The following is a 19,438-nucleotide window of genomic DNA, read 5'->3' as shown; positions in this document are numbered from 1 at the left end:
ATTCAATACACTGTCTATATAGGGCTCATTGGGGGCCCGGGGTTGGGAGTACAGGTCTCGATAATATGTTTCAAAACTCTCTTGAATTTTCCCTATTGTACTCTCCACAAGCTTTGTCTTTGGATTCTTTATTTTATGAATTGTATTGTCTGCTTGTTGTTTTCGTAATTTATATGCTAATAATCTAGCTGATTTACCTCCTACTTCATAATTCTTTTGTCTCAGGTGAAGAAAATTTCTTTGAGTTTCCAACGTATAAATATCATCAATTTCACTTTGCAATTTCCTAATTTCCTGTTTTCGATTTGAATTACTTTTGTTGCTATCTACAACTTGAAGTCGTTTTAATTTTCCTTGAAGGTCTGCTAATTTTTGTGCAGTGATTTTTTTCATGTGAGTAGTAATGGAAATAATTTTCCCTCTCAGTACAGCTTTCAATGTATCCCATAAAATCACTGGTGATGTTTCTCCCGTGTCATTAAGGTCTAGATATTCTTTGATTTCTCCCCTTAATCTCTCCATTACTTTCAGGTTATTGAGTATATGTGAGTTTAGCCTCCATAGTGTTTTCCTCATTTTCCTTTCCAGGATTAGAGACATAGAGACTGGGCTATGATCCGACAGATCAATTGTTGCAATATTACAGTTTTTTATCCTGAGTCTATCTGTATTAAAGATAAAGAAATAGTCTATCCTTGAATAGGCTGAATGAGGGAAAGAGTAATATGTATAATCTTTACTAGTAGGGTGTAATTCCCTCCAGACATCTATAATTCCCAACTCCTCCATCAATGAATTCACTTTCCGAGTCAGAGGTTTATTCTGAGTAACTATTCTTGAAGAATCTAATATAGGATTTAATCTAATATTAAAATCCCCTCCACAAATTACTACCCCTCGAGAACTGACCATTAGGTCAAAAATGTGTCTATAAAATGACCATTCACTACCTGGGGGAGCATAAACATTCAGCAATGTTATTTCTGTACCTTCTATTCTTCCTGTGATTTTTACAAACCGTCCTTCTTTGTCTCTAGTCTCTGAAATATGTTCATAATTAAGAGTACTTGATATTAAAGTAGCTACCCCTCTTTTGTGACTCAATTTATATGATGAATAAAATACATGCTTAAAGCCCATTCTTTTTAATTTTCCATGTTCAGATTGGCTCATATGTGTTTCCTGGAGGAAAGCTATTTGTGCCCTCTCTTTTTTCAATTTAGACATAATCTTATTTCTTTTAATTGGATTCAAAACCCCATTAACATTATAGGAAATTATTTTTACCAATTCAGTTTGCATTTTTCTCTAGTAGAAAAAAAGCACTCTCCTTTTCTAACCAAACAGTAAGCAATCCCTTCTCAACAGTAAACCAAGACATATAACCACACCCTAGACATTTCTGAATGTATAACATTTGAAAATTTTTCCCGACTTCCCACAGTGAGGCCTGAGCACCGACCCGCCTCAGTTCAGAGGGATAACCTCTATCTTCACCCTGTGTTAGAGGGCCCTCAGCAGTTTGAATAATCATAGAGAATTTTCTCCTATTTATGTCTCGACCATATTGCTATCATTCAAGTTATTCCGCCTAGTTTATTTTCAGTTACCAGTTTTCATTTTACTTTTAAGTCCGATTTACTCTTTTCAGTCATTTCTCTTAATTAATCTGTATTCTCTGTACATTCGCGTCTGAATATTTGCAGCTTTTCCTTGTAGTTTGACACTCTGGTTCGAGTGGAGCGTCCTCGCCCCACTAACTGCCACGACTTCTGCCGAATCCTCTCCAGTAGCGACTCCGGTTGGGTGATAACTTTAATAGGTAGTCCCCGGTCCGTCAGGTCCGACGTTGCCTCCTCCACCGTAGCGTAAGTTTTTGTCCCTTCGTCGTAAAAGACTCTCAGCCGAGCTGGATACAGGGTCTGGAATCTGATGTTGTTTTCCTTCAGGACTCTCCGTATTTCCGTATATTCCTTCCGTCTGGCAAGAATCCCCAGTGCGTAGTCATGGTCTAAACTGATTTTGCAGTTGTTCCACATGAAACCTTTCTTTTGCCATGCCCGTTTAAGCACCTCTTCCTTCGTTCTGTAGCTGAGAAATCTGATCAGAATCGATCTGGGCTGGGCGCCTGCCGGAGGCTGTGGTGCCAACGCGCAGTGAGCCCTTTCTATCTGTAGGTCTTTTGCGGCCGGTATATCAAGGTTCTCTCTAAACAGCTTCTCCACAAAGGGAATCATCAATCCGGGTTTACCTTCGGTTCCTTCGGGAACTCCGTAGATCCTCACATTTTCCCTTCTCGAGCGGCCGCCTTGATCTATTAGTTTCCACTGGAGCTGGTCTTGTAGCTTCAGCATGTCTGCTATCACTTCCTCGGCGTTTTGTAGATTCTCTTCAATTCCAACAATCCTCGCTTCGGCTTCATCTATCCGCGAGTTAGTTTTTACTATTTCTCCTTTAATATCTTCCAGCTGTTTGCTGTTATCTTGTCGGAACTCGCGAATCTCTCCGAGAATCAAAGACAGAGTCACCGATTCCCCCTCATTATCTCCGTCCTGGCTTGCCGTGGGGGAGCTAGGCCCGTCGCCTTGCTGCATCTCTTTATGTTTATCAGCCTTCGAAGCGGACTTTTTATTCTTGTTCTTAGACATCATCCTTGCCCCTTTTATTAATATAGTTATGCAATATTAAGTATTTGTCTAAATTCGATTTTGGGGCAGTTTACCTTCTTTTTTGTCGAGAGACCTTTTCCTTACGCCGCCATTCCCTTGATGACCCGGAAGTCCTCCAGATGCCATTAGTTTCAAAGTGAATATGTAAAAAGATAGGTCTGATTCTAAATTAGAGAAAGGCCAATTTTGATGGTATCAGAAAAGATCTGGCAAGTGTGGAATGGGACAGGCTGTTTTCTGGGAAACGTGCACTTGGTAAGTGGGAGGCCTTCAAAAACAAAATTTTTGAGAATACAAAGCTTGTATGTGTCTGTCAGAATAAAAGGCAGGTGTAGGGAACCTTGCTCTTCAAGAGATATTGGGGCCTTGGTTAAGAAACAAAAGGAGGTGCATAGCAGGTACAGGGTAGTTTTAAGGTGCGTGGAAGTAGGTACAGGGGAGATGTCAGAGGTAAGTTTTTCACACAGTGGTGGGTGTGTGGAATGCACTGTCAGTGAGGGTAGTCGAGACGGATGCAATAGGCTCTTTTAAGAGCCTCTTAGATAGGTACATGTAGCTTCGAATCTATCTGACTCCCCCTTCTCTGGCCCTGTACCTCTTTCACCAATCAACTTCCCAGCTCTTTACTTCATCCCTCACCCCCACAGTTTCACCTATCACCCCATGTTTCTTCCTCCCCCCCACCTTTTAAATTTACTCCTCAGTTTATTTTTCCAGTCCTGCTGAAGTATTTTGTGCATGTTGCTTGGTTTTCCAGCATCTGCAGATTTTCTCTTGTTTGTCAGTGGAACATGACAGGGTAGCAGACACCAACGGAATCAACAAACTCATTCGTAAGGCCAGTGATGTTGTGGGGATGGAACTGGACTCTCTCACGGCGGTGTCTGAAAAGAGGACGCTGTCCAAGTTGCATGCCATCTTGGACAATGTCTCCCATCCACTACATAATGTACTGGGTGGGCACAGGAGTACATTCAGCCAGAGACTCATTCCACCGAGATGCAGCACAGAGCGTCATAGGAAGTCATTCCTGCCTGTGGCCATCAAACTTCACAACTCCTCCCTTGGAGGGTCAGACACCCTGAGCCAATAGGCTGGTCATGGACTTATTTCCTGGCATAATTTACATATTACTATTTAACTATTTATGGTTTTATTACTATTTATTATTTATGGTGCAACTGTAACGAAAACCAATTTCCCCCGGGATCAGTAAAGTATGACTATGACTATGAGGGGAAACGTCTCCACTGAGAGGATCGTGAGAGTGTGGAATGAACTGCCAGCACAAGTGGATAGGAAAGTCACAAGCAAGAGAAAATCTGCAGATGCTGGAAATCCAAGCAACACTCACAAACTGCTGGAGATACTCAGCAGGTCAGGCAGCATCTATGGAAAAGAGTACAGTCGACATTTCAGGCCGAGACCCTTCAGCAGGACATATATAGATACATGGACTGTACAGGTGCAGAGGGCTATGGTCCTGGTGCAGGCCGATGGGAGCAGTTTAAATGTTTCGGCATGGACTAGATGGGCAGATGGGCCAGTTTCTGTGCTGTACTCCTCTATGACTCTGAGGAATCTGATAGGAGAGGAGGGTGGGCCATGGGAGGAAGGAGAGGAGGAGGGGCATGGGGGGAGGTGAGAGGCAGAGGAGAAGAGGTGAGAGGCCACAGAGTGACCAATTGAACCGGAACCCTGATGAAGGGTCTCGTCCCGAAACACTGACTGTTGGTTCATTTCCATAGATGCTGCCTGGCCAGCACTTTCAGTGCGATGGTTTATTTCAGTTCGATGTAAGCTGTGTATATTTCTGTGACCTTGGATAGGTTTCTGAACGTTTGCCAATGAGGTGCTGCTGTGAGCTTGCCTGCAGCAGAATGGTAGTTTACTGTCTGTTGGATTCAATCCACACAGGTGGTAGTTTATTGCCCGTTCACCGGGATCGAGCAGACCTTCCCCTGTCGCAAGTGGCTGGATGAAGATGAAGGAGACGGACTCATTGAACGTGAACTGTATGAAATGGTCTCACTGCGACAAAAGAGGCAGAAAAGTATGTGCTTGTTTTCTGAGTTAAACAGAACTCCTACGTTCCAGTGGAAATAAAGACTGCTAGGGTGGTTCCAATCGTTCAGTCAAGCAGGGCCCTGGGCATTTGGAAGCCCCTCTTTCAGTAATATTTTCTTTTCTTTATTCAGAGATGCAGTACAGAACTTCCAGCAATATTTTCTGTTCTTTATTCAGAGATTAAGTACAGAACTTTCAGCAATATTTTCTGTTCTTTATTCAGAGATACAGTATAGAACAGGCCCCTCAGGTCCAGCAGCCCCTGAATTAACCCTCGGCTAATCACGGGACAGTTTATAATCACCAATTACCTACTAACTATGTCTTTGCACGCCGAGGAAAACTATGCACACACAGGAAGGACAAGCAAACTTCTTTCAGAAGATGCTGGAATTGAACTCTGAACTCCAGAGTCCCGAGCTGTAATAGCCTTGGGCTGACCGCTTCGTTTCCCTGGCGTCCATTCTCAATAAGAGCCCAGCGGGTTGATTGCTCAGTACTAAGATGGGAAGTGATATCGTAGTGGTTAGTGTACGCTTTACAGTACCAGCAAACCGATTCAATTCCTGCCACTGTCTGTAAGAGGTTTGTATGTTCCCCCAGTGACCATGTAGATTTCCTCGGGATGCTCCAGTTTCCTCCCATATTCCAAAGATGTACAGGCCGGGTTAGTAAGCTGTGGACACTCTCTGTCTCCCAGTGACCATGTATGTTTCCTCACAGACGTACGGGACGGGTTAGGGTCAGTAATCTGTGGACACACTGTGTCTCCCAGTGACCGTGTATGTTTCCTCACAGACGTACAGGCCGGGTTAGTAAGCTGTGGACACTCTCTGTCTCCCAGTGACCATGTATCTTTCCTCACAGACGTACGGGACGGGTCAGTAATCTGTGGACACACTGTGTCTCCCAGTAATCCCGTATCTTTCCTCACAGACGTACGGGATGGGTTAGTAATCTGTGGACACACTGTGTCTCCCAGTGACCATGTATCTTTCCTCACAGACGTACGGGATGGGTTAGGGTTAGTAATCTGTGGACGCACTGTGCCTCCCAGTAACCCCGTATGTTTCCTCACAGACGTATGGGACGGGTCAGTAATCTGTGGACACACTGTGTCTCCCAGTGACCGTGTATGTTTCCTCACAGACGTACGGGACGGGTTAGGAACTTGTGGACACACTGTTCTCCCAGTGACCGTGTATGTTTCCTCACAGACGTATGGGACGGGTTAGGGTCAGTAATCTGTGGACACTCTCTGTCTCCCAGTGACCATGTATCTTTCCTCACAGACGTACGGGATGGGTTAGGGTTAGTAATCTGTGGACACACTGTGTCTCCCAGTGACCGTGTATGTTTCCTCACAGACGTACAGGCCGGGTTAGTAAGCTGTGGACACTCTCTGTCTCCCAGTGACCATGTATCTTTCCTCACAGACGTACGGGATGGGTCAGTAATCTGTGGACACACTGTGTCTCCCAGTAATCCCGTATCTTTCCTCACAGACGTACGGGACGGGTCAGTAATCTGTGGACACACTGTGTCTCCCAGTGACCGTGTATCTTTCCTCACAGACGTACGAGACGGGTTAGGAACTTGTTGCCATGCTATGTTGGCACCAGAAGCATGGCAACATTTGCCGGCTGCCCTCTGCACATCCTCGTCTGTGGTGGTTGTAGACAGAAATGACACATTTCTCTGTGTGTTTCGATGTACACATGACAAAGAAAACTAATCTGTGTCGTTAAAATGGAGAAGAGAAAGAACTCCAGCGTAAGGTCACTTCCAGCAGCTCCAGAACCCGTGAACTCAGCCTTGTGCTTTACCTCCATGGGAAGAGGGTGTCCAGGCAAATTCTGTCCCCTTTCGTGGCAGCTTAGCCTTCACCTGCAGGACAGAGGGAGGTGTGTTACCAAGACCACCATGAAATGTCTGCAGATTATCATGGTGAAATAATTCACTGTCTGAATCTGAGTTTTATCATTTCAAGAGGACGAGAATGTAAGAGCAGGATGTAATGTTGAGGCTTTATAAAGCACTGGTCAGTCTGCACTTGGATATTGTGAGCAGTTTTGGGTCTCTGATGTGCAGATGTTGGAGAGGGTCCGGAGGAGGTTCACAGCAATTATTCCAGGAACGAAAATGTTAACGAATGAGGAATGTTTGATGGCTCTGGATCTGTACTCACTGTCGTTTAGAAGAATGATAGGGGAATCTCACTGAAACCTATTGAATAGTGAAAGGCCAAGACAGAGTGGATGTGGAGAGGATGTTTCCTATAGTGGGGGAGTCTAGTACCAGAGGACAAAGCCTCAGAATAGAGGGATGTCCATTTAGAACAGAGATGAGGAGGAATTTCTTTAGCCAGAGGATGAAGAATCTGTGGAATTCATTCCCACAGACAGCTGCGGAGGCCAGGTCATTGGGTACATTTGAAGCGGAGGTTTTAGTCATGGGGTTCTGGTGGTGAAGAGACAAGATGTGTGGGGCAGTGTTCCTTAAAGAGTGGGTGATAATTAGATGGAGGGCCATTTCAGCAGTAGAAATGCTGTGCTCCATGAGACTGAAGATGTTCTTCCCGGAACAACTCTTGTTGGATTCCTATTGATGTTTGGTGATGCAGGCTGTTTTTGGTGCCCTGGGTGCTGTTGGACTATGTCTTTGTGGAGAGTTCCTTTACCCCAGCAGAATGAAGTTGGTCCTTGTACCTTGCCTGCCAGGACTTAGTGCAACCTCACAGAACCCTGGAAACCAAGCCTGGATTTCCAGCCTCTGCAGTCTCTGGTGTTTAAAGAGGGAAACAGTCCCGCCGAAGGGTCTCGGCCCGAAACGTTGACTGTACCATAGATGCCGCCTGGCCTGCTGAGTTCCTCCAGCATCTTGTGTGTGTGGCTCGGATTTCCAGCATCTGCAGATTTTCCCTTGTTTGTGAAGAGAGAAACATGTTAGTTTTAATTTTCGGAACAGTTAGGGAGATGGATCAGAAGGATAGGATGTCTGTGAGAGGGTGGTGAGCAGGGTGGCCCTGTGGATGAGCGGAGTTAATGACAGCAGTTCAATAGATGACAAGGCAGACCATCTCAGGAAGTAGGGCAGAGGGGCACAGGCAGGTAGAGGTAGGGTTGGAAACCTGGGGTCCGCGGAGACCCCTTGGTTAATGGTATTGGTCCATGGTATTAAACGCTGGGAACCCCTGCACTAGGACATCCAGTTAGAACAGAGATGAGCAGGAATGTCTTGTCACAGGGTGTTGAATCTGGCGAATCCATTGCCACAGATGGCTCTGGTGGCCAAGTCATTGAGTATATTTAAAGCAGAGATTAATCGATTCTTGCTTAGAAAGGGTTTCAAAGGTTATGGGGAGAAGGCAGGAGAACGGGGTTGAGGGGGATAATAAATCAGCCATGGTGGGATTTCGGAGCAGATTTGACAGGCCGAATGGTCCAATTCTGTACTATCCGTTATGGTCTTATGGAGTTTTATAATCAGTGTGTAATCAATTCTGTACTATCTGTTATGGTCTTATGGAGTTTTATAATCAGTGTATAATCAATTCTGTACTATCCGTTATGGTCTTATGGGGTTTTATAATCAGTGTGTAATCAATTCTGTACTATCTGTTATGGTCTTATGGAGTTTTATAATCAGTGTATAATCAATTCTGTACTATCCGTTATGGTCTTGTGGGGTTTTATAATCAGTGTGTAATCAATTCTGTACTATCTGTTATGGTCTTATGGAGTTTGATAATCAGTGTATATGTTTGGACTTGAAAAGGCTGAGCTGCAGGCATTTCTCAGGGTGGAAATGGCTCATAAAAGAGGGCATATTTGTAAAGTGATTGGACAAAAGTATAGAGGGATATCGAGGTAGGATTTTTTACGCAGAGTAGAAGTTTTGCCAGGGGTGGTGGAAGAGGCAGACACCTTAGGAACATTTAAGGAACTATTAGATAGACACACAGATAATCGAAAAATGGAGGGTTATGTGAGGGAAAGGGTAGGTATATCTTAGAGTAGGTTATAAGGTTGGCACAGCATCGTGGGCCGAAGGGCCTGTACTGTGTTGTAGTGCTCAATACTCTATGTTCTCCTTCATAATATCCATCATCGGAGTCTTACTGTCTCTTTGAGACACAGCACGGTGACAGGTCACCTGGCCCACTGTGCCCACACTGTCCAATGACACCAATGAGCTACTAACTTGTACAACTTTGGACTGTGGGAGGAAACCGGATCACCTGGGGGGAAACACAGGCGGTCACGGGGAGAATGTACAAAGTCTTTACAGACAGTGCCAGGAAACAAACACTGGTTGCTAGTGCTGTAAAGCGTTACACTAGTCGCTACATTACCGTATCTCCACACGTCCCATCATTCTGTACCGAACCGCACCTGACACTGGCGTGTAGACGTGTCACCGACCGTATTACAATTAGCTCCCTCTGTTTGGAACTAGAACATCCGTGGTCACTGTGGATCTGGACCAGCGATATTAAGAATGCCGGAACGGATGCCAATGTCTTCCTGCAGCTGTACGGTGACAAAGGAAAATCAGACGAGATGTGTCTGGACAACAACTCTGACAACTTTGAAACCGGCCAAACAGATAAGTTTATGGTGAGTGGAATGATCCCGGACTTTCCACAAAAGTCCATTAATCTGTCACACTGTCTCTGTAGCTGTTGCCCTCCTCATACCATTTTTCTCAACTTTCCCAGCAAGTTTATAAATACAAAGGTGGAGTTACCTTTAGCAGGCTTCAGATTGCAGCATCTGCAGTCTCCTATGTCCATAAGACATAGAGCAGAATTAGGCCATTCAACCCATCGAGTCTGCTCCACCATTCCATCATGGACGATCCCAGACCCCACTCAACCCCATACATCTGCCCGCTCCCCGTATCCCTTGATGCCCCGATCAATCAGGATTCTATTAACTATCACTTTAATAATACCCACAGACTTGGCCTCCACCACAGTCTATGGCAGAGCATTCCACAGATTCACCACTCTATGGCTAAAAATTCCCTCCTTACCTCTATTCTGAAGGTTCACCCGTCAATTTTCAGGCTGTGCCCTCTAATTCTGGATACCTCCACCAGAGGAAATATCCTCTCCACATCCACCCTATCCAGTCCTTTCAACATTCGGTAGATTTCAATGAGATCCCCCCAAGCATTGTTCTAAATTCCAGTGAGTGCAGGCCCAAAGCTGCTAAATGCTCCTCAAATGTTAACCCCTTCATTCCTGGAATCATCCTCGTGACCCTCTGGACTCTCTCCAATGACAAAATATCCTTTCTGAAATAAGGAGCCCAAATCTGTTGACAATACTTCAAGAGCAGCCTGACTAGTGTCTTATAAAGCTTCAGCATTATCTCCTCATTTTTATATTCAATTCCTCTTGAAATAAATGCTAACATTGCATTTGCCTTCTTCACCACAGACTCAACCTGTAATTAACCTTCCAGAACTCTTGCATGAGGACTCCTCAGTCCCTCTGCACCTCTGATGTTTGAATTTTCTCCCCATTTAGATAATAGTCCGCACTAGAGGACAGAGCATAGGTAGGCAGAGAAAGCAGGATCTCCCTGTGGCCACACATTTTAATTCCACATCCCATTCCCATTCTGACATATCAATCCACGGCCTCCTCTACTGTAAAGATGAAGCCACACTCAGGTTGTTGGAACAACACCTTATATTCCGTCTGGGTAGCCTCCAACCTGATGGCATGAACATTGACTTCTCTAACTTTCATTAATGCCCCACCTCCCCTTCGTACCCCATTCATTATTTATTGTTATTGTTAATTTTTTTTCTTTTCTCTCTCTCTCCTTTTTCTCCCTCTGTCCCTCTCACTATATTCCTTGCCCATCCTCTGGGCTCCCCTCCCCCTTTCTTTCTCCCTAGGTCTCCTGTCCCATTATCCTCTCCCTTCTCCAGCCTCGTATCATAGAAACATAGAAACATATAAAATAGGTGCAGGAGTAGGCCATTCGGCCCTTCAAGCCTGCACCGCCATTTATTATGATCATGGCTGATCATCCAACTCAGAACCCCGCCCCAGCCTTCCCTCCATACCCCCTGACCCCCGTAGCCACAAGGGCCATATCTAACTCCCTCTTAAATATAGCCAATGAACTGGCCTCAACAGTTTCCTGTGGCAGAGAATTCCACAGATTCACCACTCTCTGTGTGAAGAAGTTTTTCCTAATCTCGGTCCTAAAAGGCTTCCCCTCTATCCTCAAACTGTGACCCCTCGTTCTGGACTTCCCCAACATCGGGAACAATCTTCCTGCATCTAGCCTGTCCAATCCCTTTAGGATCTTATACGTTTCAATCAGATCCCCCCTCAATCTTCTAAATTCCAACGAGTACAAGCCCAGTTCATCCAGTCTTTCTTCATATGAAAGTCCTGCCATCCCAGGAATCAATCTGGTGAACCTTCTTTGTACTCCCTCTATGGCAAAGATGACTTTCCTCAGATTAGGGGGCCAAAACTGCACACAATACTCCAGGTGTGTTCTCACCAAGGCCTTGTACAACTGCAGTAGTACCTCCCTGCTCCTGTACTCGAATCCTCTCGCTATAAATGCCAGCATACCATTCGCCTTTTTCACCGTCTGCTGTACCTGCATGCCCACTTTCAATGACTGGTGTATAATGACACCCAGGTCTCGTTGCACCTCCCCTTTTCCTAATCGGCCACCATTCAGATAATAATCTGTTTTCCTATTTTTGCCACCAAAGTGGATAACTTCACATTTATCCACATTAAATTGCATCTGCCATGAATTTGCCCACACACCCAACCTATCCAAGTCACCCTGCATCCTCTCAGCATCCTCCTCACAGCTAACACTGCCACCCAGCTTCGTGTCATCCGCAAACTTGGAGATGCTGCATTTAATTCCCTCATCCAAGTCATTAATATATATTGTAAACAACTGGGGTCCCAGCACTGAGCCTTGCGGTACCCCACTAGTCACCGCCTGCCATTCTGAAAAGGTCCCGTTTATTCGTACTCTTTGCTTCCTGTCTGCTAACCAATTCTCCACCCATACCAATACCTTACCCCCAATACCGTGTGCTTTAAGTTTGCACACTAATCTCCTGTGTGGGACCTTGTCAAAAGCCTTTTGAAAATCCAAATATACCACATCCACTGGTTCTCCCCTATCCACTCTACTAGTTACATCCTCAAAAAATTCTATGAGATTCGTCAGACATGATTTTCCTTTCACAAATCCATGCTGACTTTGTCCGATCATTTCACCGCTTTCCAAATGTGCTATTATCACATCCTTGATAACTGACTCCAGCAGTTTCCCCACCACCGACGTTAGGCTAACCGGTCTATAATTCCCTGGTTTCTCTCTCCCTCCTTTTTTAAAAAGTGGGGTTACATTAGCCACCCTCCAGTCCTCAGGAACTAGTCCAGAATCTAACGAATTTTGAAAAATTATCAGTAATGCATCCACTATTTCTTGGGCTACTTCCTTAAGCACTCTAGGATGCAGACCATCTGGCCCCGGGGATTTATCTGCCTTCAATCCCTTCAATTTACCTAACACCACTTCCCTACTAACATGTATTTCGCTCAGTTCCTCCATCTCACTGGACCCTCTGTCCCTTACTATTTCTGGAAGATTATTTATGTCCTCCTTAGTGAAGACAGAACCAAAGTAATTATTCAATTGGTCTGCCATGTCCTTGCTCCCCATAATCAATTCACCTGTTTCTGTCTGCAGGGGACCTACATTTGTCTTTATCAGTCTTTTCCTTTTTACATATCTATAAAAGCTTTTACAGTCCGTTTTTATGTTCCCTGCCAGTTTTCTCTCATAATCTTTTTTCCCCTTCCGAATTAAGCCCTTTGTCCTCCTCTGCTGAACTCTGAATTTCTTCCAGTCCTCAGGTGAGCCACTTTTTCTGGCTAATTTGTATGCTTCTTCTTTGGAATTGATACTATCCCTAATTTCTCTTGTCAGCCACGGGTGCACTACCTTCCTTGATTTATTCTTTTGCCAAACTGGGATGAACAATTGTTGTAGTTCATCCATGCAACCTTTAAATGCTTGCCATTGCATATCCACCGTCAATCCTTTAAGTGTCATTTGCCAGTCTATCTTAGCTAATTCACGTCTCATACCTTCAAAGTTACCCCTCTTTAAGTTCAGAACCTTTGTTTCTGAATTAACTATGTCACTCTCCATCTTAATGAAGAATTCCACCATATTATGGTCACTCTTACCCAAGGGGCCTCTCACGACAAGATGGCTAATTAACCCTTCCTCATTGCTCAAAACCCAGTCCAGAATAGCCTGCTCTCTAGTTGGTTCCTCGACATGTTGGTTCAAAAAACCATCCCGCATACATTCCAAGAAATCCTCTTCCTCAGCACCTTTACCAATTTGGTTCACCCAGTCTACATGTATCCCTTTTGCCAATCAACTTTCCAGCTCTTGGCTCCAACCCTCCCCCTCCTGTCTTCTCCTATCATTTCGGATCTCCCCCTCCCCCTCCCACTTTCAAATCTCTTACTATCTCTTCTTTCAGTTTGTCCTGATGAAGGGTCTCGGCCCGAAACGTCGTCTGTACCTCTTCCTAGAGATGCTGCCTGGCCTGCTGTGTTCACCAGCAACTTTTATGTGTGTTGCTTGAAATTCCAGCATCTGCGGAATTCCTCGTGTTTGCAAATTCCATGATCTAAATCATTGACAAACAATGTGAAAAGCAGCAGTCCCAATACCGACCCCTGAGGAACACCACTAGTCACTGGCAACCAACTAGAAAAGGTCTTTTTTAATTCCCTCTTACTGCCTCCTGCCTTTCAGCCGTAGGATTTTATCCTGGTAAGCAGCCTCATGTGAGGCACCTTATCAAATACCTAATGAAATTCCAAGTTAATGACATCCACTGCCTCTCCTTTGTCTACGCTGCTTGTTACTTCCTTGAAGAATTGTAACAGATTTGTCAGGCAAGATTTCTCTTTACAGAAACCATGCTGACTTTGACACTATTTTATCATTAGTCTCCAATTACCCCAAAACCTCTTCCTTAATAATGGACTTCAACACTTTCTCAACCACTGAGGTTAGGCTAACTGGCCTATAATTTCCTCTCTTTTGTCTTCCTCTCTTCATAAAGAGTGGAGTGACATTTACAATTTTCCAACCCTCCAGGACCATGCCAGAATCAAGTAATTCTTGAAAATCATGACCAATGCATCTGTTATCTCTTCAGCTACCTCTCTCAGGACTCTGGGATGTAGTCCATCTGGTCCAGGTGACTTATCCACCTTAAGACCTTTGAGTTTGCCGAGCATTTTTTCCTTTGTCATAGCAATAGCACTCACTCCTGCTCCCTGACACTCACTGACCTCTGGCACACTGCTAATGTCTTCCACAGTGAAGACAGATGCAAAGTACTCATTAAGTTCATCTGCCATTTCTTTCTCCCTATTACAACCTCACCAGCATCATTTTCCAGTGGTCCAATATCAACTCTGACCTCCCTTTTACTCTTTATATAACTGAAAATACTTTTAGTATCCTGCTCTATATTATTGGCTAGTTTGTTCTCATAGTTCATCTTTTCCTTTCTTATAGATTTTTTAGTTGCCTGTTGTTGGATTTTAAAACTTCCCAGTCATCTAACTTCCCACTCACTTTTGCCCTTTCCTTGGCTTTTATGCAGTCCTTAACTTCCCTTGTCAGAATGGTTGTCGGTCTCTGCCATTTGAGAACTTCTTCCTCTGTGGGACATATCTATCCTGTGCTTTGAGACTATTCCCAGAAACTTCAGCCACCCCTATTCTGCCATCATCCCCACCAGTGTCTCCTCCAATCACCTGGGCAATCTCCTCTCTCATGCCTCTCATCCTTTTACTCCAATACATGTGAGTTATGCTTCTCCCTCTCAAATTTCAGGATGAATTTAATCATATGATGATCACTGACTCCTAAGGGTTCCATTACATTAAGCTCCCTAATAAGATCTGGGTTATTACACAACACCCAATCTAAGATAGCCTTTTCCCTAGTAGGCTCAAGTACAAACTGTTCTAAAAAGCCACCTTGTAGGCATTCAACAAATTCCCCCTCTTGTGATCTGACACCAACCTGATTTTCGCTATCCCCTTGCATATTGAAGTCCCCCATTACAATTGTGACATTACCCTTATTACGTCTTTTCCAGCTCCCTTTGCAATCTTAACCCCCACATCATGGCTACTATTTGGAGGCCTATATATGATTCTCATAATGGTTTTTTTTACCTGTTCAACTTCTTAACTCCACCCACAAAGATTCAACATCCTCTGATCCCATGTCACTTCTGTCTAAAGATGTAATTTCATCTCTTCCCAACAGAGCCACACCACTGCCTATGCCTTCCTGCCTGTTTTTTTGATACAAAGTATATCCTTTGATGTTAAGCTCCCAAATCTGGCCTTCTTTCAGCCATGACTCAGTGATGCCCAGAACGTCATACTGACCAATCTCTAATTGCTCTACGAGTTCGTCCACCTTTTTCCAAATGCTACTCGCATTTAAATACAGCACCTTCAGTACTGCATCAAACACTTCTTAAATGTTAACCCTGTCATTCCGGGCCGGGGATAATTCCTGTGAACCTCCTCTGGACCCTCTCCAACATCTTTTGTTAGACAAGGCACCCAAAGCTGCTCTCAATACTCGAAGTGCACTCTGACCAATGCCTTGTAAAGCCTCAGCTTTTGTATTCTCATCTGAAATTTATCAGTGAAGGTCCCACACCAAGAGCTTCAGGAACAGTTATTATTCCTCAACCATCAAGCTCCTGAACCAGTGTGGGTAATTTCACTCACTCCAACACCGAACTGACTCCCCAACATATAGTCTGGCTCTGAAGAACTCTACAATACATGTTGCCAGTATTTATCTTTTATTTATTTATTCATTTGTTTGTTTGTTTGTTTCTTTTCAGCTCAAGCTGGTAAAGCCTGAGGTATGGGCAGAGCCAAGCAGACTCATTTGTCAATTGCTAGAAATTTTGGATTATTCCAGTGGTGTTTAGTACTGTGGCTTTTTGAAGAGTTACAGACATTGCATAAACTCTTCTTGGGCTTTCCAGCCGGGTACAGGTGTTGATTTTAACCGACATTTCGATGACAAACCCTACCATCCTCATCAGGGATGATGCCTATTGACATGTCTAATCTGTTGGAGTAACTACTAAATTCCTGTCATCCGTCCCTCCTGGTTGCTTAGTCTTCAAACTATTAGATTTCCGCTGTACCACCTTGTTTAAAATTGTATTCCAGTTCTTACTTAGAGTGAGACCTTGGTTTTTGTTTAAATTCCTATTCCCTAGTCTTATTTAAAGGCTTCCTTCACCAGACGGTCCCAAAAGCCATTGGCATGCCACAGTAGTTTTGTTCCATCGAAGTCAATCCTACGGCCATTGCAAATGCAATGTTCTGCTACTGCCGATTTCTCTGGGTAACCCAAATGGATACACCTCCTGTGTTCCTTGACGCGGGTTTCCACCGTGCGTCCCGTCTGGCCGATACACGCTGCTCCACATTCACAGGGAATCCTGTAAGTGCCCTGTCCTGAGTGTCAGGTCACCTGTAATCTGCACAAGCTGTGACTTGAGCTTCGTTACTGGTTTGTGGAGGGTAATAATCCAACAACTACAATGGAAATGGAGAAGGATGGTTGTCACCTGTTGCTGGACATTCTAATACGATGGAAACCAGACAGTACCCTCTGTGACATGGCGTCTACTGGAATCTCACTCACACGGACTTATACCTCAATAATAACAGCCACCGTCACACCTCCTAGTGTAGAGCGGTTCTTTCTACTTTGATTAACCGTGTGAGAACTATTTTGACATGGAGAAATAAGATAATTACGCATGACGTTCCCACAGAATGACTACAAGGTGAAGAACATCAATCCGACCCTTAAAAAGCCTGATGGAATAACCAGGAAACATAACAATGAGGAGGAGCCCAAACACGAGGAAATCTGCAGATGCTGGAATTTCAAGCAACACACAAAAAATGCTGATGAACACAGCAGGCCAGGCAGCATCTATAGGAAGAGGTACAGTCGACGTTTCAGGCTGAGACCCTGAGTTGAATGAGGAGGAACCCATCACTACCGCCTGTCTTCCCTATATTTCCACAGTGTTTGGAAGGATTGCCAGGACCATGAAGACATACCGGATTAATACCATCCACAAACCCGTAACGAAGGTCAAGTCACAGTTTATGCAGGTCACAGGTGACCTAACACTCAGGAGGGCTGGTGTTTACAGGATTCTCTGTGAATGCGGAGCAGCGTATATTGGCCAGACGGGATGCACAGTGGAAACCCGCATTGAAGAACACAGGAGGTGTATCTGTTTGGGTTACCCGAAGAAATTGGCTGTACGGAACACTGCATTCGCAATGGCCATGGGATTAACTTCGATGGCACATAACTACCATGCCAATGGCTTTTGGGTCTGCCAGGTAAAGAAAGTCATTGAAATAAAATGCTCTATGTAAGAACTGGAAGTCAATTGAAAACAAGATAGGACAGCAGAAACGTGATTGGTTAAGAACAAACCAATCAGGAGGGACGGGAGACAGGAGTTTAGTGAACGTTTTATACAAACAGACTAGACATGCCAAGGCCTCATCCCAGATGAACATGGCAGAGTTTCTCATTGAAACGTTGGTTGAAATCAACATCAATACCCAGCTGGAAACCCGATAAGAGTTTTATATCTCATATACTGTACAATGGGAAAGCACTAGATCCTTTTACATTTACATACGTATTAACTTGTAGGCCTAATTGTTCAAAGCTAATGTGTGGTGACTTTGGGATGATGTCAGTTGTAGATATTATTATTGGGACAATGTTCATGTTCCATAATCTCTCAATTTCCTCTTTTAATTCAGCGTATTTCTGGTGTTTTTCACTTACTGATTTCTGTCTGTTATGTGTGTTTGGAATGGTATTAAGTAAATTGTTCTTTCTTGTTAATCCCATAATATTAGAAACGTAGAAACATAGAAAACTTACAGCACAGTACAGGCCCTTCGGCCCACAAAGTTGTGCCAAACATGTCCCTACCTTAGAAATTACCAGGCTTACCCATGGCCCTCTATTTTTCTAAGCTCCATGTACCTATCCAAAAGTCTCTTAAAAGACCCTATCGTATCCGCCTCCACCACCGTTGCCAGCAGCCAATTCCACACACTCACCACTCTCTGAGTAAAAAACTTACCCCTGACATCTCCTCTGTACCTACTCCCCAGCACCTTAAACCTGTGTCCTCTTGTGGCAACCATTTCAGCCCTGGGAAAAAGCCTCTGACTGTCCACATGATCAATGTCTCTCATCATCTTATACACCTCTATCAGGTCACCTCTCATCCTCTGTCACTCCAAGGAGAAAAGGCCAAGTTCACTCAACCTGTTTTCATAAGGCATGCTCCCCAATCCACGCAACTTCCTTGTAGATCTTCTCTGCACCCTTCCTATGACTTCCACATCCTTCCTGTAGTGAGGCGACCACAACTGAGCACAGTACTCCAAGTGGAGTCTGACCAGGGCCCTATATAGCTGCAACGTTACCTCTCGGCTCCTAAATTCAATTCCACGATTGATGAAGGCCAATACACCGTATGCCTTCTTAACCACAGAGTCAACCTGCACAGCAGCTTTGAGTGTCCTATGGACTCGGACCACAAGATCCCTCTGATCCTCCACACTGCTAAGAGTCTTACCATTAATACTATATTCTGCCATCATATTTCACCTGCCAAAATGAACCATTTCACACTTATCTGGGTTGAACTCCATCTGCCACTTCTCAGCCCAGTTTTGCATCCAACCAATGTCCCGCTGTAACCTCTGACAGCCCTCCACACTATCCACACCTCCAAACTTTGTGTTATCAGCAAACTTACTAACCCATCCCTCCACTTCCTCATCCAAGTCAGTTATAAAAATCACTAAGCGTAAGGGTCCCAGAACAGATCCCTGAGGCACACCACTGGTGACCGACCTCCATGCAGAATATGATAGGTCTACAACCACTCTTTGCCTTCTGTGGGCAAGCCAGTTCTGGATCCACAAAGCAATGTCCCCTTGGATCCCATGCCTCCTTACTTTCTCAATAAGCCTTGCATGGGGTACCTTATCAAATGCCTTGCTGAAATCCATAAACACTACATCTACTGCTCTTCCTTCATCAATGTGTTTAGTCACATCCTCAAAAAATTCAATCAGGCTTGTAAGGCCCAACCTGCCCTTTACAAAGCCATGCTGACTATTCTTAATCATATTATACCTCTCCAAATATTCATCAATCCTGCTTCTCAGGATCTTCTCCATCAGCTTACCAACCACTGAGGTAAGACTCACTGGTCTATAATTTCCTGGGCTATCTCTACTCCCTTTCTTAAATAAAGGAACAACATCCGCAACCCTCCAATCCTCTGGAACCTCTCCCTTCCCCATTGATGATGCAAAGATCATCGCCAGACACTCAGCAATCTTATCCCTCACCTCCCACAGTAGCCTGGGGTACATCTCATCTGGTCCCGGCGACTTATTCAACTTGATGCTTTCCAAAAGCTCCAGCACATCATCACTACAATCACCAAGATCTTTTTCCATAGTGAATACTGAAGTAAAGTATTCATTACCTCTG

The 19,438-nt window shown here is 44.4% G+C and overlaps 1 protein-coding gene across 1 annotated transcript in view; it reads left to right on the top strand.

The window, feature by feature from the left end:
* LOC134343819 (lipoxygenase homology domain-containing protein 1-like) overlaps positions 1 to 19,438 on the top strand; it is a 345,249-nt gene that overhangs the window by 153,337 nt on the left and 172,474 nt on the right. The window contains exons 15-16 of the mRNA XM_063042573.1: positions 4,587 to 4,722; positions 9,195 to 9,355. Of these exons, the coding sequence (XP_062898643.1) occupies positions 4,587 to 4,722; positions 9,195 to 9,355 (297 nt within the window). The remainder of the gene's footprint in view (positions 1 to 4,586; positions 4,723 to 9,194; positions 9,356 to 19,438) is intronic.

This window comes from Mobula hypostoma, chromosome 3 (genome assembly GCF_963921235.1).
Source record: "Mobula hypostoma chromosome 3, sMobHyp1.1, whole genome shotgun sequence".
In the NCBI taxonomy this organism is placed as follows: Eukaryota; Metazoa; Chordata; class Chondrichthyes; order Myliobatiformes; family Myliobatidae; genus Mobula; species Mobula hypostoma.
This window is presented reverse-complemented; position numbering and strand designations above follow the sequence as displayed.